This window comes from Erythrolamprus reginae, chromosome 3, assembly GCF_031021105.1.
Source record: "Erythrolamprus reginae isolate rEryReg1 chromosome 3, rEryReg1.hap1, whole genome shotgun sequence".
In the NCBI taxonomy this organism is placed as follows: domain Eukaryota; kingdom Metazoa; phylum Chordata; class Lepidosauria; order Squamata; family Dipsadidae; genus Erythrolamprus; species Erythrolamprus reginae.
The window spans coordinates 91,562,429-91,588,885 of NC_091952.1; the positions used below are offsets into that span (position 1 = coordinate 91,562,429).

A 26,457-nucleotide genomic window follows, 5' to 3' on the forward strand; every position below is an offset into this window, starting at 1 on the left:
TATGTTACTTTTTTTGTTTTTTGAAATGTAATAACATTCTTTTTTTCAAAAAAAGAATACGAACAGAAAAGACAATCTAAACAAAGTAATTTATCCAGAATTCACATAGTGAAGTAGGGTTCATAAGAAAGATCTTCAATAAGTGTCTAAGAAATGTTAATATATTTACTTAAACAAAGAGATTATTTTCTCCACCCCATCCAATAATTACATTTGAATAATTTGCAGAATTGCTGTGGAGATTATTTAATGGGAAGAGACATTGAAAAGAAAGCAAAATTGGGTTTGGAATGGCAAAAGCAATGGTGGCAATTTTTTCATATCTTTTTTCTCAAGGCAGATATTCACTTCCTACTATCCCCTCTCGCCCCCCTCCCCAACTGTATTCTTTCTCTCATTGTAATGCCTTGCAGTTTGCTATAGAAACATAGAAACATAGAAGACTGACAGCAGAAATCTCATGGTCCATCTAGTCTGCCCTTATACTATTTTCTGTATTTTATCTTAGGATGGATATATGTTTATCCCAGGCATGTTTAAATTCAGTTACTGTGGATTTATCTACCACGTCTATTTCTGATGGAAGATTGAATTAGAATGTGGCAAGGATATACATATGCATATGAGAACAAAACAGTGCTATAGACAAATGGTTGATAAATGAATTTATTTTACAAGCACGTTAACTTTAATTAGTGATTATTACTTCAGTTAATTCACACACTCACATTTCTAGTGGAGGGATTTGACAGATTGGTTTCTACTGGAATCAGCAACTCCTAATTGATAAGGTGGGCAAATGCCAATGTCTTACAGTGGATTTCTGTTTGTCTTGGGAAGGAGGAGAATAGTTCAGGACAGAGAGCGTACAGGCAGTGCTACAAAGAAATAAGCTACAAGGAGTCATGTGATAAAACTCTGTAGAAGTAATCTTCAAGTTACAACCATATTTGGGAACACAGTTTATGTTGTTAAATAAAACAGTTGTTAAATTAGTCATACCTGATTTTTATTGCAACGGTTGTAAAGTGAATAACTGCAGTTGTTAAGTATAATAGTAGCAATAGCACTTTAGACATATACCGCTTCACAGCACTTTATAGCCCTCTCTAAGTGATTTACAAAGTAAGCATATTGCTCCCATCAATCTGGATCCTCATTTTACCTACCTTGGAAGGATGGAAGGTTGAGTCAATTTTGAGCTGGTCAGGGTTGAACTGCCAACATTTGGCATTCAACAGAAGTAGCCTGCAGTACTGCATTCTAACCACTTTGCCACCACAGCTCTCCAACAACTAGCTGGGAAGATTTAAAATGGCAAGTAACATGATTCCAGGATGCTGCAACTATTGTAAATACATGCTAGTTGCCAATCACTGAATTGTAATCACATGAATGGATCTGGTCATAAATGCGAGGACCAGTCATGTCATTTTTTCAGTGCCATTGTAACGTCAAATAGCCTCTAAACTTATTTATTTATTTATTTATTTATTTATTTATTTATTTATTTCCTTTCTTTCCTTCCTTCCTTTCTTTCTTTCTTTCTTTCTTACTTACTTACCGTACTTACTTACTTACTTACTTACTTACTTACTTACTTACTTACTTACTTACTTACTTACTTACTTACTTAATTATTGGACTTGTATACCGCCCCTCTCCAGGGACTCAAGGCGGCTCACAACATATACCAAAAACATAACAATACAGTTTATCCAATTAATACACTAAAAAGATTATTAAAAATTCCAACTTTAAAACATTCATTTGCATTCATTCAATAATCACACTAATGATTATAAGTAGAGGATTATCTGCAGTTCTTGGCACTTGCAGCAGGACCTCCCTAACTGATAGCAATAGCAACAGCATTTAGACTTATATACATCTCCATAGTGCTTCACAGCACACTCTGGACAGTTTACAATGTTAGTATTATTTGTCTATTGTCCTTAATTATCTAGGTCCTCATTTTACTGGCTTCCGAAGGATGGAAGCCTGAGTCAAACGTGAGGATCAAATTCTAAGCTGTGGGCAGAGTTTGACTATAATACTGGACTTAACCACTGTACCACCAGATATATCTGTTAATACAGTGTTTAAAAAAAATTATGGCATTTGCATTGCGACTTCATGGCACATGGCACATGAATGTTTCCAAATGTAAAATAATGCACTTGGGGAAAAGGAATCCTCAATCTGAGTATTGTATTGGCAGTTCCATGTTAGCAAAAACTTCAGAAGAGAAGGATTTAGGGGTAGGGATTTCTGGCAGTCTCAAAATGGGTGAGCAGTGTGGTCAGGCGGTAGGAAAAGCAAGTAGGATGCTTGGCTGCATAGCTAGAGGTATAACAAGCAGGAAGAGGGAGATTGTGATCCCGCTATACAGCGCGCTGGTGAGACCACATTTGGAATACTGTGTTCAGTTCTGGAGACCTCACCTACAAAAAGATATTGACAAAATTGAACGGGTCCAAAGACGGGCTACAAGAATGGTGGAAGGTCTTAAGCATAAAACATATCAGGAAAGACTTAATGAACTCAATCTGTATAGTCTGGAGGACAGAAGGAAAAGGGGGGGACATGATCAAAACATTTAAATATGTTCAAGGGTTAAATAAGTTTCAGAAGGGAAGTGTTTTTAATAGGAAAGTGAACACAAAAACAAGGGGACACAATCTGAAGTTAGTTGGGGAAAGCTCAAAAGCAACATGTAACTGAATTTAAACATGCGTGGGATAAACATATATCCATCCTAAGATAAAAACACAGGAAATAGTGTAAGGGCAGACTAGATGGATCATGAGGTCTTTTTCTGCCGTCAGTCTTCTATGTTTCTATTGGCAACCTCTGATCCAACAGTAGGCCCAAGTGCGTTTGCATTGTTATATCACAGAACATATTTTATCATCCACACAAATACCTAAGAATGTCCATGGTAATCACTCCCAAATGGTAATCATTCCCAAATCGTTCACCAATTACTGTTACGTGCAGTGTCCAGATGCTACATTTTTGCAGTAGCTGCCTCTTTCAAATTAATGAGCATCGACTCAGGTTATTTATAAATACCTAATTATAGGCTGATAAGAGATCATTTTGTAGGCACACGTTTGGGAAATCTGATTCCATGATTCCAGAAGCAGACAGAAAGGCAGCTAACAATGGCGATAATCTTGGCTGTGTAATTAAATTGTTCCAAAGAGGGGGAAAAACATCTAAGTTAACAAATCATATTTTTCATACATCAATAATTGGAAATGCAACAAGGAAAGGTTATTCTTTAATTGCACATTTTCAGTTACTTATTCGAGCACAGTTTCAGCAGCACGTTGTTGTCACAAGAAGCTGCAGCTTAGAAGTTACTGCAAGCTGCTAACTCAGAATGCAAGTCTGAATCTGTTTTTGGTAATACATGCATTAAGGTAACCCCTAAAGTGGGCAAGGGGGCCTAGAGGGCGCAAGAGGGCCTAGCACTTAAGATGCTGGGCTTATCGACCAGAAGGCTGGCAGTTTGAGACCCAAATACCTGTGACGGGGTGAGCTCCTGTTCTTGCCCCAGCTCCTGCCAACCTAGCAGCTCAAAAGCAAGCAAATGCAAGTAGATAAATAGGTACCACTTTGTGAGAAGGTAACACCATTCCGTGAGCCTTGGCATTTAGTCATGCCCATGGAAGAATCTTCGGACAAAACTAGCTCCCTTGGCTAGGAAACAGAGATTAGTACCAGCTTCTAGAGTCAGACATGACTAGTCAGGGAACATGTTTACCTTTTTAAATATGCACATTATGTAATCTTTTTCATTTAAAAATTGCAGTTTGTATTATTACAAGGTTCTTTTTAAAAATACAATAAAAATATAGCATGAAAGCCAGATTCTGAGACACTACAGTTAAAAAACAACAGCGTGCATTTTCTGCCATATAAAATTAAGATTTGTCAACATACAACTTCAATTTGTGCCAATGATTTATACTGCAAATTATTGTAGTGAAAATGGCTTGTATATGAAATAAATCCTTATGATCTTTTAAGGATATAAAAGGATTTTACATCCTGCTAATCATACATTTGATTTCTTTCGTTTAAGATTGGTGTGATATAATAAAGCCAGTTATAATTTTGGGAGTAATGATTTATGGCAGAAGTGGGCAGGAATATTATCTCTATTCCTCCCCACTTCAGGTTGAAAAGCTTTTTAAAAAATTGTTAAACTTGGGGTTTATATTACAATTCAGATGTTACAGTAAGCCCTCACCTATCGTGGGTGTTATGTTCCAGACCCGGCCGCGATAGGTGAAATCCGCGATGGGGAATTTATCGACTGATAGTACTTATTTAAGTATTTATATTGTAATTGTTTGGTAAGTTTTCATTGTTTTAAGTGTTTATAAACCCTTCCCACACAGTATTTATTTTAGATACAGTATTTAAATACAGTATTTACAATTTTAGATATATATTTTTTTGAAAAACCTGCCGATCGAGTTCTGCGGGCTGTTTAAATCTGCCAATCGACTTCCTCAGAAACCCGCGAACCAGCGAAGATCCGCAAATTATTTTTCTCATCAATATTTCTTGAAAACCCGCGATGAAGTGAAGCCGCAGTAGCTGAAGCTTGATATAGCGAGGGACTACTGTACTTCAATTTTTAAAGTGGTTGAAAATAGTGGTGTTTATTAACCATCTTGTTACTGAAATTTGATGAGGCAGTTGTAAGGATTTGAAAGTTTAAAATTTAAAATTCTTGTCCTAGTTTATAACCTCAGTATCTATTTATTTAGTGTCTCTCTAAAAGACAACCTTTCCGTTCTTTTCAGTTATTTTATAAGGTGAGAGTTTCATTATAATTTATTTCTATTTAAATCAAGTTGTACCATTCATGTGTTTGGAATTTATTTCCCCTTCTGATCAGTTATTGCAAAATACAGGGAGACTAAATTAGGCACAGGCCAGCTCCAGGGATAATTCCTCATAGTAGGCAGCTCTTTCAAAGCTTTATATTCTTTTTCACATGGGCCTTTTCAAGCATGCATTCACTTCATCAAATACCAGTTCCAACAGTTCCACCTCAAGTATCCAAACCCCCCTGTTGCAGTATTCTCCTGCATCTGCCTCAACCAAACCAATTATTTTGCAGGCATGATTCTTTAAAGAGTCTCTTTAATAAAATTTATTGAGAAGAAAAAGACAAGGGCACAAAGATTCTGGCAATTGAACTATTTCCCCATCTAAAAATCAATATATTCTTATAGTAGGCTAGGTTGGAGACTTCCTACCTGATAATAGTAACATGTGGCCAGTCTCTTCACTAATGTAGTTGGTAGCGGAAATTTTGAGTAGTTCGGAGAATGCATTATTTTACATTTTCCAAATGTAAAATAATGCACTTGGGGGAAAGCAAGTAGGATGCTTGGCTGCATAGCTAGAGGTATAACAAGCAGGCAAAGGGAGGTTATGATCCCGCTATATAGAGTGCTGGTGAGGCCACATTTGGAATATATCCATCCTAAGATAAAATACAGAAAGTAGTCTAAGGACAGACTAGATGGATCATGAGGTCTTTTTCTGCCGTCAGTCTTCTATGTTTCTGTTTCTAACCGGCAAATATCACCTCTGACTGGCCCCAGAGTGGGTTGGGAATGGAGATTCTGCAATATTCTGCTCCCCAGGAGTGGGAAAAAATGGGGATTTTACAGTAGCCTTTGATGGGAAAAGAGATTGTGCAGTATCTTTCCCCTGCCAAGCCCATCAAGCCATGCCCACAAAACCAGTTTTGGTTGGTTGGTTGGTTGGTTGGTTGGTTGGTTTATATTATTTATTTATTCATTCATTCATTCATTCATTCATTCATTCATTCATTCATTCATTCATTCATTCATTCATTCATTCAATTTTTATGCCGCCCTTCTCCTTAGACTCATGGCGGCTTACAACATGTTAGCAATAGCACTTTTTAAACAGAGCTAGGCTATTGCACCCACAATCCGGGTCCTCATTTTACCCACCTCGGAAGGATGGAAGGCTGAGTCAACCTTGAGCCGGTGATGAGATTTGAACCGCTGACCTTCAGATCTACAGTCAGCTTCAGTGGCCTGCAGTACAGCATTCTACCTGCTGCGCCACCCCGGTTGCTTGCTTCCTGAGGGCTCTCAGGATGGCAGACAAAGCATGCAATGGAATCGGCTTCTAACAGAGCAATCAGAGTGCTTTTGCTTAACCTAATCCTATGTAGCTTCTACTCCGGTAATCTCACACTACTAACCAGAGCATGCAAAACTTTTTCTAGACCAATCCTTGAATACAGCTCATCTGTCTGGAACCCACACTGCATTTTGGACATAAGCACTCTAGAAAACGTCCAGAGATACTTTACTAGAAGAGCCCTCCACTCCTCCACTCACAACAGAATACCCTACGCAACTTGATTTACAATCCTAAGTTTAGAAAGCTTAGAACTACGTCACCTTAAACACGACCTAAGCATAGCCCATAAAATCATCTTCTACAATGTCCTTCCTGTCAACAACTACTTCAGTTTCAACCACAATAACACCCAAGCACACAACACATACAAACTTAAAGTAAACTGCTCCAAATTCGACTGCAGGTAATACAAGTTTAGTAACCGAGTAGTTGATGCATGGAGCTCGCTTCCTTACTCTGTAGTATCATCACCTAACCTCTGAAACTTTATCCTTAGACTATCCACTGTTGACCTCTCCCGATTCTTAAGAGGTCAGTAAGGGGCATGCATAGGTGGACCAGTGTGCCTTCCATCCCCTTCCTAATGTTTCTCTCTTATTAGTATCATGTATATAAACATTTTTATATCTTTGTATACTACCAATATGTACTTGACAAAGTAAAAAAATAAAATAAATGTCATGGATATGTATAATTTGTATAATGATGTATTGACAATTTTATGTTATTTGCATGCATTTACATAATTTGCATTATAAATCGATGCAAATGTTATTTACAGTTCAATTAGTTAATTATATGAATTAGTGCAAGTAATATAAAACACCAATTATGTCATTATGCTAATGAAGTAAATACGTCAATTATCTATTTTGACGTTTAGCAGATATTTAGGTTTAACAAAACCCTCTTCTTTCCAAATAATCCATTAACTTGAGCTTTTACTTATATTAGAAATAGAATTAAACCTGACACTTCAGAAGTTGAGTGGTTGATGGTTCTATGTAAGCATGGCCAATTTTGTAATCTGGAAATGTTGAAACAGTTTCAGAACTCCTTTCTTGATATTAAATACCTCTGATCTTTTCAAGGAGTGAATGCAGTGAATAAGCCCAGGGTACAGTAGAGCAATAATGGTATTGAAAAAAAGTGCCAGGTTCAATGAAACAAAGATTATGATCCATTTCAGCCGCGGTGGACATCTTATTACTCTGCCATTCTTTCCCTTCCATGCAGAGTTGGTTAGCAAAACTATTTACTGTATAGAGTTTTTACAATTCAATCATTGGAATTGATATAAACAAATCATCCTTTTACATGGGAAGTATAGCAAATAGGACAAAATGAGAGGTGATATGAGATCACTCATTTACATTCTTAACCTCTGGCTGTTCTGCCTCAGATCTCATTCATTCATTCATTCGCTCGCTCGCTCGCTCGCTCACTCATTCATAAAATATATTGGCCATCCATCTTAACCACAAGGTAACTTGGGACAATTTTTAACTCTCAGTCCAGTTTCCTGCCACTAACTCAGCTCATTTTCATTTTCATTTCATTTTCCTCACATAGGAGAACCTTTTCGGGTGTGAAAACTTTATCTCCTATCTCCTGTTTTTTCAGACTAAGTTTATCACCTAAACATAGGGCTGTCCGTCTAGAAAAATCACAGGACAGAATGGCAAATAGTATTTAGCTGCACCATTCTATTCTTTTTTTTAAAAAAAAAGTTTTTTATTTTTATTCTTATGCAGATATTTCTCATATTTATCATCTCATTCCTCATTTCATTCTTTCTCTTTCTTCTTCCCTTCTCCTCCTCCTCCTTCTAAACCTAATCCCCCTTCCCTCTCCTTCTCCTCTTCTTTACTTCCCTTCCTGCCCTCTCTCCTAACTGTCTTGTCTTGTCTTTTCTTGTCTTCTCTTGTCTTCTCTTCTGTACTTTCTTCATTTTTCTGAAATGGTATTCCAGCATCCTTGAATTCTTTTACACAATCTTCCATTTTTCATATTTTATTTATGTTTTTATCTATTAATATGCTTCAAATTTAAGATTTTCTCTTCCTCCCCCTTCCCTAACCCTTCATCTCCTTCAAGTGTTACATCTGGGTTACATCATTCACTTATATTCAAACTTCTTTATTTATATTCATTTTCTAACTATAAAACTTCCCCCAAATCTTGTAATACAATGAATCTGCTTTATCTTTTAACCTTAATGTTAATCTGTTCATTTCAGTGCAGTCCAAATTTTTCTTTATCATCTCCAGGAATGATTCCTGCTTTCCAATTTTATGCAAATACAATTCTAGCTGCTGTGATTGTATGTATTATTAAATATATATCTTTTGATAAAATTCCTAATAGAAAAACTTCTGGTTTTAAGTCTGTCTTTCTTCCATTTTATATCTTAATTCAAAATTTTCTTGCTTCTGTACATGTCCACCATGTATGATAATAAGAATCTGCTATTTGCTAAAATTTCCAATATTTTACTGATTTATCTTTAAACAATTTATATATTTTTTCTTTATATGCTATTGCCATGGTTAATTTGTAATTTCTTTCCCATATTTGTTGCCATTTATCCAGTTCTATCATTTATTTATTTATTAGATTTGTATGCCGCCCCTCTCCGTAGACTCGTATATATATATCATATATCCAAAATTCCTCATTCAAATTATCATTGTTTCTTTTACCACTGCTTCTCTCTCTAATTCAGCTTGTAACAAATAACTATATAATTTCTTAATCATGTTTCATCATTCCCTGTCAATATCTCATCTAATTCCGAAATATTCATCATAAATCTATCTTCTTTTTTATCTTTTTCATATCTTGATTGTAGATATGATTGTAGATTGTCTTACGAACTTAATTGGTTCCAGGACGAGGTTAAAATATCTTTATATCTTATAACATTTCTTAAGTTAATAATATTTGGATGTACAAGTGCTTTCATTGTTGAAAGCCACAGTGCTATTTCCATATGATGTTTTACTTTTACTTTTCCCCAACCTGTTAACAAACTGTTCCTTAAACAATGCTTCTTAAAATATTGAATGTATTTTATTCTTCCCATACCATAAAAAAGAATGCCAACCTATTTGCAAATCGTGACCTTCTAGACCTTACAATTTTCAGGAGAATCCATTCTTTCAACCATGTTAATTCTGCTGCTTGATAGTATATTTCCCAAATGGTAGGTACCTTATAGTATATTTCCCAATTAGGTACACCAAAACCACTCTCAGTCTTGCTTCCTGTAGAAGTTTCATTTTATTTCTTGCTTTTTCCCTTGCCAAATGAATTTCCTTATTGTCTTATTTAACTTTTCAGAAAAAGCTCTCTCTTCAAAATCATTTGAAGCAAATACAATATTCTCGGCAATATATTCATTTTAATTATTGCTTTTCTACCCTTTAATAACATTTTAAAATTCTTCAATTTTTCCAAGTCTACTTCAATTTGCATTCTCAATTTGTTATAATTATCTTCTTTCATTGTTATATATCTTGCCGTTAAATATATACCCAAATATTTAATCTTTTTTTATTTTCTGGATGCCCAATTTATCTTCCAATTTTCTCTTTTGTTTTTCTGTCATATTTTTCACTATCATTTTCATATTTTTTTAATTAATTTTTAACCTTGCCACTTCTCCATATTGTTCTATTTGTGTTAATGTTTTAGGGCCAATCTCTATTGGATCTTCCATTATTAACACCAAATTATCTGCAAAAACCATTTGTTTAGAATACTATAGTTTTCCCACTTGGGCAGGAGGTTGGACTAGAAAACTTCCTTGGTCTCTTCCAGTTCTATGTTCTAATTAAATGACACTGCTGTCAGAAATCTACAATATCTTCATGTAATAAGATCTTTGGTACTTGATCTCTTCCAATCAATTATATTGGCCTCAAATGAGCACAGTTGGAAAGTTTTCTTGGTTCTTTTGCTAGATTTAGCTTTAAGCTGACCTGATGTATATAGTGATGACCCTCTTAGAATGTCGGTCTACTATAGTAACACCATGCTGAATAAGGCAGCTTCTTGAATAAAATGATGGATTACTGGGTTCTGTATTGCTATTGTAACATCTACCTTAGCCAGAAAATTAATTAAATGTAGTACAGTATTTCTATCCTTGGGAAAGTTCTGATAAGGACTTCTGAAAAAATCAGAATTGTTTTTTTTAAAGTGCCTTTAGAGCTTCAGAGAATTGACAAATATTTGAAAGCTGTTTACATTCCAGGCCCTCGCTTAACATTTCAAACTCTTTACATTCTAGGCACATAAATGCTGAGAAAAAGGTCTGGCTTTATACTAACCTGTAATTCAGGCGGAAGGACCATGAAACATCTGCAAGACTAATGTGTTTAATATTCCCTTCAAATAAAAAATACCTGAACAATTTTCATACATTCTTTAATTTCCGAGTACCAGTTTCATTCCAGTGCAATTTTCATCCTTGTAAACTAGGCTAATACTTTTGTTTATCATAGTTAATCCAGATTTATTTGTAGATAAATTGTAAGAGTTGAGACCCTTTTTGTTAAGGTAAATCAAATTTTCCAGTCAATGCATCCTATAATGTATAGTGTGACAAAAATATGAACAAAATCACTAGCCATAGCAAAACTGCAATCTTAGTTCAGGTCGAAGAGAAACATACTGGCTTAAATAGTCTATAAATAATTTCACTTATCTTCCATTTCACTGGGCACGTGACTTAGTTTTACTTAAATGTATTCAAGTGAATAAAATTAGTCATTAGTCATGGCATACTTAAGTATTGGTACATTTAATCTATTTGAATCCGAGTCTATGGATTTCTTGCAATAACATTTCCCCATTCACCTTTTTTGAGAGGTTGCAGGTGCAAGTTTTTGTTCCTCGGGGCTAATGTGATTGAAATGAATTGGAAAGACTTGATAGGCCATCATCATCAGAATACCAAGCATGAAAGAGATCACTGGATTGATTCATAATAGATGTGATCCCTTGATGACTGCATTGTAGTTGACTTGCATGCAGAAATGATGGAGAATATTGATACCATCTTCAACAGTATTTTCAGTCTGCTAGGTTCACAAATTCAGGTTATTGTTGTCTTCAAGGATGGGAAAAGGCAAGCAAGAGAAAACGTGCTAAGATACTGTGATAGTAACTCTACCACTATACTTGTGTGTAACCTTATGATGCAAGTACAAAAGGGCAGAGTTTGCATTGGAGTAATGATGAAAATTGGCATCAGTATAGCTAGGAAAATCTGTCTGTGGTTCCCAATTTTTAGGTGCAGAATCAAATTATAAATCAGGTGAACCCCCTATACTTATTTTAGGTTGAATTCACATCACCTTTGAAGATCAGTGTAACAAATATTATTTTAATTTGTCATTTCTGAGTAGGATGTCCTAAAGGCAATGGAACTATGCCTATTATTATTATTATTATTATTATTATTATTATTATTATTATTATTATTTATTAGACTTGTATGCTGGGTAGGGAATGGGGATTTTGCAGTATCCTTCCCCTGCCATGCTGCCAAATGACATCATGCCCACCAAGCCATGCCCACATAACCAGTAGTATTTTTTTTAATCCCACCACTGAGTGTGAAATGTCAGTTCTAGAAGTATTTAATTATATGTAATGCTTTAACTGTCAAAGTCCTGCACCGTTTTTACTGATTATAGTTATGTTCATGAACTACCGTATTTTTCGGTGTATAAGACGCATTGGTGTATAAGACGCACCTAGATTTTAGGGGAGGAAAACAAGGAAAAAAGTATTCTGAACCAAAGGGTGTAGTATTATATTGTTTAATAAAATACCAGTGTAGCAGAATACTTTTTACAACCATGTACACTTTTTAAAACCATGTACACTTTTTACAAACTTTAAACTTGACAGCTTTAAGACTTGTGGACTTCAACGCCCAGAATTCCTCCACCAGTCATGTTACCTCAGGAATGGGAGTTGAAGTCCACAAACCTTATTCTTGCCAGGTTTGAAGACCCTTGTGCTCCTAATCCCTAACTCGGGAGTCTTCAAACTTGACAGCTTTAAGACTAGTGGACTTCAACTCCCAGAATTCCTCCACCAGTCATACTAGATGAGAAATGGGAATTGAAGTCCATGAGCCTTAATCTTGGCAGGTTTGAAGACCCTTGCACTCCTAACCCCTAACTCAGGGGTATTCAGATTTGACAACTTTAAGACAAGTCTTGAACCTGTCAAGTTTGAAGACCCATGATTTTTAGACTGACTTATAATTGCCATTTTCCCTCCACCACCATATTCAACTGCAATTCTGGTTAAATGCTGATTTTTAACAATTAACATAAACTTGGGTAAAAGATTGGTGGGGGGAAGAAGAAATCCAACGAGTAGGAAAGTTGAACTGAGATTTTAAAAAATCGATTATTGAGTCTTTCATTTGGAAAGAAATTGATGACACATCAGGTATCTGATTTTACCTGTAGGCATAAGAAAGTGCCTAGATAACACACTGAGCTGTTCCCTAAGTGGTGCACCAGTTTCTTCCACATTTTGGAAACACAGAAAGACACAGAGAAATAATAATACTGTAAGATCAAAAACCATAGAAGCCCTTACAATACAGCTAGCCGATCATTTTGCTAGATTTTACCAATTCATTCGGCTGGGATTCCAACCCTGCATGAGGTAAATGGTATGTCTTGTAACCACCTTCGGATATGGGGGAAAAGAATTCAAATCCCTTAACTCTTAATGAAAGACAAGGGAAAGAGTCCCCACCCTCAATTTCCTCACGGAGTGGGAAGGAGTCCTATCTGCTCCTAAACTCCTTCTTTTACCCTCGAGCTTCTTATTAGATGTTGGAAAAAATCTCACGGCCATTCTCCCAAATAGACCTGGTGAGAGAGGATGGGGGGGAGGAGGAGCAGGTCTCCAAGGCTGCTTCTTCTGAAATGCGTCCTTGAATGATGGCCGGGAAGCCCCTCGCAGGCATCAAGCCTGGAGAAAGCGGAGCCCGGGCCCACTGGAACGGCAGCTGGGTCCAGGCAACTAACTATGCAGCTCGTTTCTAAAGGGGCCTTGCACAGTTGCCTTACCTCACCCGGCTTGGCTGAGGCAGGGGCAGCCAAGTTCGAGGGTGCTCGGAGCGAAGCTGTCTCAGCCAAGCCAGGCGAGCATTCTCCTTCTTATCTGCACGGCCCAAGTGCTGTGGGGAGGGTGTTGGAGGGCCCGCTGCAGCAGAGGAGAAGGGCCTCCTGGGCTGTTCTGCTGGTGCGGCTGCCCTTTCCTCCTCTGCTGCACCAACAAAGGACTTCCGTTCCCGGGCACGGCTGCTGCAATTGCTCTCATTACAGAAGAAACTCAGGGGTTTGCTGCTCATCTTGGCTGAGGTGGGTGGGCAGGTTCAAGGGTGCTCAGATCAAAGCTGCCTCAGCCAAGCTGGGGGAGCAGCTGTGCCAGGAGCGTGTCAGGTGCCGCCTCTCCCTGGTTGAGGCAGCTTCATCAGTCGCCATGCACTCCCAAAGATGCCCCCAAAAGTGGGAGATTGGGTGGGGGCCAATGGAGCCGAGCCCGCTCCTGCCGGACGATCAGGGCCAGCTGAGGCAGCTTCTCTCCGAGAGAGGCGGCACCTGACCGGCTCCTGCCAAGTCGCATGCCTGAGTCGAGCCTGCCACCTAACAACATGGTGCCGGTGCGGACGACAGCTCTGCCCCTTCAGGGCCTGTTCACCAACCTCCTCAGATTCGGCAGTGTCAGCTCCTCCAAGGGAAGCTGCTGAAGCTGCCTCAGCAATTGCCGCTGCCGCCTCAGCAACATTCGATGTTTAAGACGCACCCAATTTTTAAAGTGCTTTTTTGATGTAAAAAGGTCCGTCTTATACACTGAAAAATACGGTATATCAGTTTTGGATTTGCCAACCATTTTTCTCTCCTAGAGGAACTAAGAAGTCCATAAGCTTCCACCTATTTTTTGATTAATCTCAGATTATGGTAATATCTGCACTCTTAATTGTGGCTTATATTAACTGGGTTACTAAATAAAGCAGACTCATAAATCATAATTTGAAACAGTCTTAATTTCATAAACCGTACTAAGATTAGCATTCTTTATGCTGGTTCAAATCTCACGCTAAGTTGCATTAGTAAACAGTGGAAATGAAACTCCTGGAGGAAAGTAAAAAAGGACTCGGAAGCACAGCTTCATAACATCAAGCTATAGTTCTTATTCAGCCACTGTATATAATATTACAAGTCTTAGAAAGCTGTGTAGTTTCAGGTGCTTATTGAAGTGGCTTGATTCTTTACACTTTGAAATACATTTGGGCTTTCTAAGGAAAGTGCTAAAGAGCTGACTTGTGTAGGTGTTAAAGGCCCTGAAGCACAAACTGTGAAGGTTTGAGTTCTAGTCATGCCTTTGGCAAATGTTTTCTGAAAATGTTGTGAAGAAAACTGCAGGGAGAATTATCCAAGTAATCATTCAGAATCCAGAATGGTTAAAAATAGGAAAAGGAAGGAAGGAAGGAAGGAAGGAAGGGAAAGAAGGAAGGAAGGAAAGAAAGAAAAATAAAGATTTCTTAAAAACAAGATAGTAAGTAGTTTTTTTAAAAAAAAATCCTATGATGTAGTAAATATTAATTTGTGCTCAACGTACTTAACCTATCTCCTTCAGAAACCAGACAATAACTCAAGTGCGTGAAGAGTATTGTATAAGAGAAGCACAAAATGCTAGAACTAATGGACTGTCAGATGTTACTTGATTTGTGTTCTTTTTCTCAGAATAGCCAATTCTTAAATGATAGAAATTTATGAAAGAAAAAACGTTAACTGAGGCAATAGCTGTAGGACAGCATATGAAAACAAGCAAGTTTTGTCTTGAGTGCTTTTTGTTGTTATGGAAGTGTGATGCTCCCACCTAATAATGTCCATGTCAGCCTTTCATTTTTAAAAATGGGTATCTATAAAAGAAACATTTACTAAATCTGCTGAAGGATCAGGGTTTTTTTGTTGTTGTTGTTCAGTTGGAAGAACCATTGGGACTTTATCTGAACAATGTCATTGTCAAGGTCTAGCCTACTTTAAGTAGTGCCGGGATGTGTTCTTTTTTAAATGCTTGAGTAAAGGTGACCTACAGACTTTTATCCTGTAAAAAAATAAGATCCTGTCAAACGGCAGTAGAATTTCTCACATGAAATACATTTTTCCTTCCCAGGGGCATTTTTTGATAATTCAAAAGGCATGTGGTGATGATAATGTTATCTGGGTTTTAAAAAAAATGTTTTGGACTGTCACACATGAATTTTGCAGCTGTTCATAATGACTTTATTAGTAAAAGGAATAGAAATACTAAATATAATTCAAGTTTCATTGAACAACAACAACTGAATGCATGCATTATGACAGCATAATACATTATTATGATTATGTCTATTTCTTTTTCTACCTGCCAACTGTTTGCCTAAATTGGCAGGTAATATACTGTTAGTTAGCAAGAATAGAAGGTAGAAGCGTATGCATGAACATTTACTTGTGTTAATGTCTCTAAATATAGATTTAGAGAGCTTGCCTACAATTTTAATTATCCCCAATTTCTTCTCGTACAAATTTTCCATTAATGGTGCTTGGTACCTTGATATTGTGGCACATTGAAAATTATAGATTGGAATTTTTTGAGGTTTTACTAGAGGTTGACACCTAAAGATTGAATTTCTGATTATTATTTTCTCTCAGAGCACATATTCAGCCTATGTTCCCCAAATACAGAAGACTACATGCAGTTATTGATATTGGACCTCTGTTTTTAATGATCATTTGAGGAGTGGTGAAAAAGAAGTAGCAGTTGATGCTAAATTAGGCTACATTTCTTCATCGTTCCTGGCTTTCTCAAACATTTTACTCTTTCATTTTGTAATTAGAAAACTTGCATAGGGTGTCCATAAAGTTATTAGGAATTAAGTCCAATTCAAGGGAGCCCACGTTTATTTTTATAACTTTTTCTAAAGGTTTTATTTGTTTTGCTTTATAAAAATAAACACTTTTTTTTAATCCTTACGAACCTCTTCTAAATAGACTCCCTTTTTCAAGTTTGTCCTTTATTTTTTCCAAGAAAATATGATCACTGCAATCATGGCACCGGACCAGAATATCTCCGGGACCGCCTTCTGCCGCACGAATCCCAGCGACCGGTTCAGTCCCACAGAGTTGGCCTTCTCCGGGTCCCGTCGACTAAACAATGTCGTCTGGCAGGACCCAGGGGAAGAGCCTTCACTGTGGTGGCTCCTACCCTCTGGAACCAGCTCCCCCCTGAGATTAGGATTGCCCCCACCCTCCTTGCCTTTCGCAAACTCCTTAAAACCCACCTCTGCTGTCAGGCATGGGGGAACTGAAACATCTCCCCCTTGCCCATGTTGTTTTGGTGTTAGATTGATTGTATGCGTGTTTTAATATTCTGGGGTTGTTTTTATGAATTTTTAGCTTAAAATTGTAATTGGATTGGTGGGTATTGGATTTGTTATTATGTATTGTTTTTATCTTGCTGTGAGCCGCCCCGAGTTTTCGGAGAGGGGCGGCATATAAATCCAATAAATCTAATCTAATCTAATCTATAATGTGAGAAAGAAATGAAACATAAGGCTCAGTTTTGATCTAATAAACACCACACATGGATTAATGTATCCATAAGAAGCTGTAAAATTATTTCTTTGCATAGGACTTAGCATGATATGCAAACCAGGCATATCTATTTTATGAGGTATTTACATATATTCTTGGCCTCTGTGCATTGCTTTTGGACTTGTTTGTGATTCTAGCAGGAATCAAATTTCATCTTTATATATTTATAAACTTATAAATATATATTTACATATTCCAAATGTTTTCCCCCTTTCACTGTAAGCAAGATATCCATCTTTATCTCTATTATAGTGGGAAGAAGAAGGGAGGTACTATAACAAATTACATAATTGTTGATATACATCTCAAGTAAGCATATTCTATTTCCTTTCCCAAGAATTAGATGATGGAGAGGCTTTTTGTTGTGTCAGATTAGAAGTTAACAGAGGCTGAGCCAGCAGCCTAAGAATAGTTGAGTAACTGTTTTGAGGGAAGGTCATATCACCTTATGTCTATGCCCTTCATCTTTATTTCTCTTTCTTCCTTGTTTCAACTTAGTCTCTGTTTTCACCATTATGCTTCTCCTACTCAAAAATAAGTCCTCTGATTCTTCCTTCTCCAAGAATCCTCCTTTGAACAATCGTGGATTTTTCCTAAAAGCTGCTTTAAGAAATTTGTGTAAAGCAAAAGGTTGAGGTTATATTTCTTCTGTATTTTATGGCACTGAAAACAGTTGGAAGTCACCACTTTTTCTTTTTTGTCTTTCCACTTTCCTCTCTCTTTCTCTTCTATTCTTCTGTATTTTATTTTATAATGAAATTTAATAACTAATTCCTCAATCGGCCTTCAATTGAGAAAAACTTTAAAGAGGCTTTTGGAGAACACAGGTTTCCTCTCAAGCGGGAGAGATGGATAATAATAATAATAATAATAATAATAATAATAATAATAATTTATTAGATTTGTATGCCGCCCCTCTCCGAAGACTTGGGGCGGCTCACAACAAGCGATAAAACAATATTGTACAGGCACAAATCTAATACTGTATTAAGAAAAAACTAAAAACCCTATCAATTTAAAAAACCAAACAGCACATACATACCAAACATAAATTATAATAAGCCTGGGGGAAAGGTGTCTCAAATCCCCCATGCCTGGCGGTATAGATGGGTCTTAAGTAGTTTACGGAAGACAAGGAGGGTGGGAGCAGTTCTAATCTTTTTTCTGTACATTTTCTATAAATCTTTTAAAGACAAAAAGTAGCTTTGCAATATTTCAGTTGCCTTTTAGCATCTGTTTTACATGTGTGCTAAATTTGAAATTGTGATATGAAGTCCTTTGCTGTGAACAAACATACTATATAAATGCATATTTAAATGTATGTGTTTATGTACATATGTGTGTGTACTCTGTATGTGCTATTGCTAACTTGTTGTAAGCCGCCCTGAGTCTAAGGAGAAGGGCGGCATAAAAATCCAATAAATAAGTAAGTAAGTAAGTAAGTAAGTAAGTAAGTAAGTAAGTAAGTAAGTAAGTAAGTAAGTATTGTTATATGCATGTGTATATACAGTAACTATAATATAATATGTATTATATGTGGATAGATAGATAGATAGACAGACAGACAGACAGACAGACAGATATGGATAGATATAGATATAAATATGGATAGAGATAGAGATATTTTTTCTGTCGAGTCACCCGGCATACCCAAATATGGGAGAGAACTGTTGGATACAGTATACACACACACACACACTCACACACACACACACACACACACACGTGTTTGTCTATGTTTGTGTGTGTACAAAACAGAACATACTAATCAATCTGCTAGAAAGGTTCTGCTTTCCAAAAGAATTACATTTTAAAAAATGCTAACTTTTTCCTTTAAGCCTCTTAAAGATATGCATTTTACATTTAGTTTTAATGCTCTTAGCTTTTATATTGGTGCTAAAATACTGGCTTTTATATTGGTGCTAAAATACTGGCGTTTTCCATTTATATGACAGAACAATTTACATGGAGATGAATCTAAGATGACCTACTGGCACCAGAAGTGGGTTTCAGCCAGTTCGGACTGGTTCTGTAGAACCGGTAGTAACTTGGCAGCCTGGGTCGCTAGAACCAGCAAGCAACCCAGGCCTGCCACACCCCCAAACCAGCTCTCTCAACAGCGCCACAGGCAGCACCATTTTGTTTTTTGCTTCTGCGCATACACAAAAGCTGTGTTTTAAGCACTGCACATGCATGCATGTGCAAGGCATGCCCGTGCCCATGCGAAATGTGCATGTGCAGCATCACTGAGCAAAACAGCAGCAGAAAAATCTAGAACTCACCCCTGACTGGCACCACATACAGTATCTTGCTTGATTGAATAGAGGTTCTCCATTTTTGCTGAGAGACTATGTAATTTTAGAGTTAATCCAGTGATCGCCACATATGGATTTGTGTTTTACGTTACTGGAAGAAAGCATTTGTTACAAATATTGACATGTCTTGCAATGTTGTTAGTAGTTTATTATCTCCTACTTGGTTTTTTTAAAAATAGGACCAAATTTTTCTGTTATTCCAGGGGTTGTTTTACTTCCAGTTTGAAATTTTCTGCCTCCTATAATTAATATTTTTGGAAGGGAGTTAATTAGCACTAGTTTTTAATATACTGTATATATATATATAATTTAAATATCTTAATTATTCTCTTTCAATCTTCTTACCTTCTTCCCAGAATCACTTAACTTTTATGTCCTTCAAGCATTTCTAGTTTTGAGGATTTTCTATCATCATCAATGCCTATTTTTTAATAAAGGTTCCCCCCCCCCATTTTGTTAAATTTGTAGGTCTTACCTAAGTCTGCAAGCATTACTGTGAAGAGATGATGTCATATTTGCTCACATAATGGTTGTAATTAATAATATACTTATAAAACTTTCAAGATTTGTGGTAGAAGTGTAATATATAAGCTGTAGACAGCAGAATAGTTTGAATAAGAAATAAATGGACGTGAGGTACAAGCTTCCGTTTAGATAATTATACACATCAGTTTTGAATCTATTCTCTTGTATAACATTAGCTTATTTTGCCAAGGCTTAACAGGCAAACCATCCATCCTTTCCAAAACATCCTTTCCAAATGCAAATAGCATTGACAGTACTGTACATTCCTTAGAAAATGACAAACTGTCCTGAATATTTGTCTTCCTTAAGTAAACAACTTAAAATAAACTCCCCCCAGTATCTTTTAATTGTATGGCTGCTTAGGTTATCTTGTTATTTCATATGGACTCTAATCATCAGGCCAATTATTTGAGACAGTTTCATTCCGCTCAATTATTTTCAAAGAACATAATTATTCCCATAATGTGTGCTGAAACATAAATATCAGCATTAAGATTTGAACCCAACAATCATTTTGATAAAAGACGCTCAATTCAGTTAGGATTATTTATTTCTGCTATGTTATTATAAAGAACCCTTATTACTGAGAACATGGCCATCACAGTCTCTAATAAGTGCCTTTGGCCTGAACAGCAGGAATGGTGTGCTAAAATCATGTGGGATGGCACTATCTTTTCTTTTCTAGTGTTTTCATACCATGCCCATAGATGCACTTCTAAATGCCAGCTGGTGTCATTTCTTGGATCTTGCTTACCAGCTGGGATAACATTTCTTTCCAACCAAACAAATTGCTCTTTCTCATCAAGTTGTAGCTATGGGCATGGGGATACAAGAAGGGAGAAAAGGGAATCTCCTTTCTTTTTAGTCTACACAGTGTTGGATACAGTATAGTCTACAATATAGTCTACCCAAACTACCTGTTGGATGTATTGGTTTCTCTCAATATAATTTAAATTTCAGAAGGACAGTACAGTACTTATCTTGGGATGTCAACAGGGATCATATTTCACTTCTAGCAAAAATAAGTAAGGGTTCAGTACTAAAGTTCTTGAAAAATGGCAAAAGTTGGTGGTTTACAGCATAATTGATTGATTGATTGATCGATCGATCGATCGATCGATCGATCCACCCACCCACCCACCCATCCACCCACCCACCTATCCATCCATCCATCCATCCATCCATCCATCCATCCATCCAATTTCTATAGCTGCTCACCTCAACCAAGTGGTGACATGGACAATTGTCATTAACATGAATATATTTCCCTATGTTGATCTATCATTTGGATTGTCTTCTTTGCAGATCTGTACCCCAGATTTGGTGGTGTTCTTGTCCTGCTCAAATCAACGGCTCCAGGAACGCCTAATGAAACGTGCCGAACAGCAGGGGAGGCCAGACGATAATTTGAAAGCCACACAGAGACGCCTAACTAATTTCAAGCAGAATACTGTTCCGCTGGTCAAATATTTCCAGGAAAAGGGTCTGATTGTGACTGTAAGTTTTAAAACCTATATGCTTGATAAATTAATTTCAGCTAGCAGACTTCAGGCAACGATCGTCTGACCTAGAAAAAAATTGTCTCATGCTTTTGAAAATAACTGTTTAATCATTAACAGTCCCCCCCCCCATGTTTGATTGACGGCTTCTGCAGTTAGACTCTCACAGACTGAGAGGCCCCAATTGGTTATGCAGCTGTTTCATGCTCACCTGGATGTATAATTTATTCAGCAATTGCTTTTTTGATGAAAGCCCTTTCTATTAGAGTAGAAATATTTTTGAGCCATCATTGTTGTCTTACAACACCCAGAAATGTTCTTCTCAGAGAATCTGGTAAGTCATTTTGTGAAAGACTGGTGTCCAGGTGGAAATGGTCTGTTGTCAATCCATTGGGATCAGCAGAAGAAAAATTGTGGCCAAATTTAGGGATGCTATAAGCTACCTCAGTATTTCTCAACATCTTCAGCTTTAAGATGTGTAGACTTCATTCATGCTTGCCATCTGAGGCTGGGGAACGCTGAGCTATAGAATACATTTTGAGCTGGATGCTAATTTGGAACAAATACAGCCATTCTGATAATATGAATTACAGCTACTTCTCATTAAATGAGTGCAGCAAGCCATGAAAAAATGCTTTTCACATATGGCTAGTCTTCGTATTTGTTCCGTCGGGCTCTCTGGTAGACTCCTCCTGAAAATTCACAGGTACAAATTTCAGACACACACACGTTTGAAAATTCAAAACAATGTTCTTTATAATGAAAATTCGCTTAAACTAAGCCCTCTTTTTGTATAGCAAAGAGCACTCTCCAAACAAACTGGTAATTGGTACAAGTCCCTTATCAGTTCTGTGATACTTAGCTTGCAGTTGTGAGGCAATTCACAGCCCTTCTTTCACAAAGTGAAACACACTTTGCTCTGGTTTAGTTTCAAAGTGGGGAAAAATCAGCACACAAAAGGTCAAACGCAGCAAAGCAGGCACGAAACACAACAATCATATAATCCTCCTCAATGGCCAAACCCACAGGCTGCTATTTATAGCAGCCTCACTAATTACCACAGCCCCACCCAACCACAGGTGGCCTCATTTTCTTTGATAATAATCTCTCAGTTGTTGCCTATGCATCGCTCTCCGCATGTGTGGCTGTATCATTAACTCTTGTTCTGAATCCAAGGAGGAGCTAGGTAATTGATCTTCTTCTGAGCTGTCTGCCACACTCTCCTCCTCCCTGTCACTCATGTCTTCTTGGTCAGAGGAGCCTTCATCAGCAGAATCCACCGGAGGCAAAACAGGCCAGCAGCATGTGGATGTCTCCCCCACATCCACAGTCCTTGGGGCAGGAGCTGGGCCAGAGCTAACCACAACAGTATTGATGACCTTCAGAGATCTGTAAAACAGGGGATAGCTGAAGTAAAATCCTAAGCTCAGTCATAGATTCATTTAGCAACTGTTTCAATTTATGACTGATTTGCCGGTCCCAGCTCTGGTCACTAAATGAAGGCTACCTGTATGTTGAATGTACAGCTTGTTTTCCGATTCCTCTTGGCCTTCCGTACTTTTATGCCACAATTATAATTCTGTCCAGAACTCAAAAGCAAGAGTCAGGAAGTCTGGAAAAGATAATGTTTCATATTTGCTATATAGCATCAGACAAAGCAGTGGAATGGTAATATGGCTCTCTTGTTTGATTTAAAATATTCTTGTAAGCAACAAATATATTGCTTAGATGTAGAACTGGAAATATATCACAACGTTGATCCTGTTTGTAAAATAATGCATTGTTATAAGATGAATTCTGTAGCTCTTTCGAATCAATGCTTCTTTATAAAAGAAACCAGAAGTGCCAAGCAAGCAGCTTGGTGAAATATTACAGGAGAACAGGCTGAGAGCAGCAAAAATGATATTTTGGCTGGTAAGAGATCTGTCAAAAGGTTGGAATATCTGTAGGAGTCTGCAGAAAGATTTTCCTCAGCTCTGCGAAAAGGGGGAGGAAAACGATGATGGCTCTGCTCTCAAGCTGTATCCCAATTTTGCGTTGCTTCAGCTAATTAACAAACAAACCAAACTCTTTTTTTCTTCTTATTTTTCTTTGATAATTGCAGTTGAATCTAGGGAGAAATTCATCTAGCATGGATGGGAAACTTCCGGTCTCCAAGTTATTCCCAAAGTACCTCTTCTCAGTATCTCTAACAATTGGTCATATTAGATGGTATTGATGAGTTGCTCACAACATTGAAAGGCTATATACTAATGCTGAGTTGTTTTTCTCTCTTCCTGCAAATCAAAGCAAATTTGAAAGCAGCTATATATTTTTTTTTAAAATCTCCTGGCTTTAGACAAAAGATTAGGTCCTTATCTACCCATGTCTTATACTGAGTAAACAGACTCAGTGGACCATACAAAAACAAACAAAACAAAATTCCCACATATTACATCAGAAGAGACAGTACATAGAATGGAATAGAATAGAATAGAATAGAATTTTATTGGCCAAATGTGATTGGACACACAAGGAATTTGTCTTGGTGCACATTGTCTTGTGATTCTTTTGAAAACATTTGATTGCTCCAGTATTTAGTTATTGTATTGGAAAAAAGTTTTTTCAAAAGTTCCTTTAACCCAAGCAGCAGAGTAGGTTCAAATATTATCTAAATAAAAAGTAAATATGGTCATGCCTAAATCAGAAATTCAGATACTAGAAAAAGTAATATAATATAATATAACATAATACAGTTTGAACTGGTGACTCTCTGGTTGGACATTTATATTTTATGGTATGTATACCATATATAGATAGTCCTCAACATACAACCTCAATTGAACTCAAGCTTTCTGTTGCTAAGCGAGACATTTGTTAAGTGATTTTTGCCACATTTTACAATCTTGTTGTTAAGTGAATCATTGCAGTTGTTAAGTTAGTAACTTAGTTATTAAGTGAATCTGACTTTCCTAATGATTTTGCTCATCAGGTCACAAAATGTGGTCACATGACTGCAACCCTAATAAATACAAGTCAGTTGCCAAGATCTCAATTTTGATCACATGACCATGGGAATGATGCAACAGTCATAAGTATGAAAAACAATCATGAGTCACTTTTTTCAATGTTGTCGTAACTTTGAATAGTCACTAAATGAACTGCTGTAAGTCAAGGACTACCAGTAATCTTTATTGTTATAGTCACTGACCAGAATTGTTATAAAAAATTACGAAGTCCAAAAGCATTTCTTTTTTAAAAATAGAAAGAATAATAATTATTCATCCTAATATCCTAGATAAATAGAATTTATTTATTTATTGGATTTGTATGCCACCCCTCTCTGAGGATTCAGGGCGGCTCACAACATATCAAAACAACATAACAATACATCTAAAAATCCAATTAATATAGCTAAAAAGACTTAAAAATCTTAAGAAGAATCTTAATTTTAAAACAATCTTAATTTTTTATTTTATTTATTTATTTATTTATTTATTTATTTATTTATTCATTCATTCATTCATTTGTCCAATACACAAATACATAGGAATAAAATAGACATGTAGTAATATATATAAGGGTAAAGTGAACTTAGAGGAGAGGATATATGAAAGAAAGAAAATATATATGATAAGTGAGAGAAAGGAAAGACAATTGGACAGGAGACGAAAGGCCTCTTAGGAACCTGGAGAGGTCAATCGTGGAGAGTCTAAGAGAGAAATGTTGGGGGTTAGGGGTTGACACAATTGAGTCCGGCAATGAGTTCCACGCTTTGATAACTCGATTGTTGAAATCATATTTTTTACAGTCAAGTTTGGAGCGGTTCGTATTAAGTTTGAATCTGTTGCGTGCTCTTGTGTTGTTGCGGTTGAAGCTGAAGTAGTCATTGACCGGTAGGACATTGCAGCATATGATCTTGTGGGTAATACTCAAATCGTGTTTTAGGCGCCGTAGTTCTAGGCTTTCTAGGCCCAGGATTGTTAGTCTATTTTCGTAGGATATTCTGTTTCGAGTGGAGGAGTGAAGGGCTCTTCTGGTGAAATATCTTTGGACATTTTCAAGGGTGTTGATGTCTGAGATGTGGTATGGGTTCCAGACAGATGAGCAGTAGTCTAGGATGGGTCTGGCAAAAGTTTTGTAGGCTCTTGTGAGTAGTGTGAGATTGCCTGAGCAGAAGCTATGTAGGATCAGGTTAACAACTCTAGAAGCTTTTTTGGCGATATTGTTGCAGTGGGCTTTAGCATTTAGATCATTTGATATTAGTATTCCAAGGTCTTTTACTGAGTGTGGGTTGGCAGTGAGAAATTGTTTATTCAGTTCGTATGTGCAGTTTGGATTCTTTTTGCCGATGTGGAGGGTAGAGCATTTGTTGGTTGATATTTGAAGTTGCCAGGTGTTAGACCAGTCTGAAACAAAGTCCAGGTCTTTTTGGAGAGTGAGTGTGTTGTCAGTGGTGTTGAAAAGTTTCACATCGTCGGCAAAAAGAACACAGTTGCTTTCGATATGGTCACAGAGGTCATTGATGTAGAGAATGAAGAGAGTAGGACGTAGTACGCTTCCCTGGGGAACGCCACTTATGACAGGGACAGGGGTGGAGATGGCACTACCAATTTTGACAATTTGTTGCCTGTTTGACAGGAATGCAGTAATCCAGTTGTGGAGGAGTCCTGAGATGCCATAGGATTTGAGTTTTAGGAGTAATTTGTCGTGGACCACTGAGTTGAAGGCTTTGCAAAAGTCTATATAAATTGCATCAATGGATTTTCCTTGGTCAAGGTGGGTAGTCCAAATGTTTTTGCAGTGAAGTAGTTGTAGTTTGCAGGATAATTTCTTTCTGAATCCAAATTGTTTGTTTGAGAGTAGGTTATTAGATTCTAAGTAGAGGGTGATTGATCGATTTATAATTGATTCTATGATTTTACAAGGGACGCAACAGAGAGATATTGGTCTATAGTTGTCCACTAGTGAAGGGTAAAAATAGTAAGACTATAAAATTGCTTTAAAATACTAAAAAACTTGCTTACTAAACGCTAAACTGCTCAGCATATTTGCAAACACGAATGCAAACTTACTAAGATGAATGATTGTGAAGTGTAAACTAAATTATATATTTGGGGAATCCTAAAGATTAATGGAGTTCTCGTTCTTTCCCTTTCTCCCCCCCTTTGTGTGTGTGTGTGTGTGTGTATAACAGATGCCTCAAAAGTCTTCTTTAATTCTGCTGAAGTCTTTACAATAGCATTTTCC

General features: G+C 37.0%; 1 protein-coding gene across 1 annotated transcript in view; it reads left to right on the forward strand.

The window, feature by feature from the left end:
* AK5 (adenylate kinase 5) overlaps positions 1-26,457 on the forward strand; it is a 148,785-nt gene that overhangs the window by 22,270 nt on the left and 100,058 nt on the right. The window contains exon 6 of the mRNA XM_070746199.1: positions 21,035-21,226. Coding sequence (XP_070602300.1) covers positions 21,035-21,226 — 192 coding nt within the window. The remainder of the gene's footprint in view (positions 1-21,034; positions 21,227-26,457) is intronic.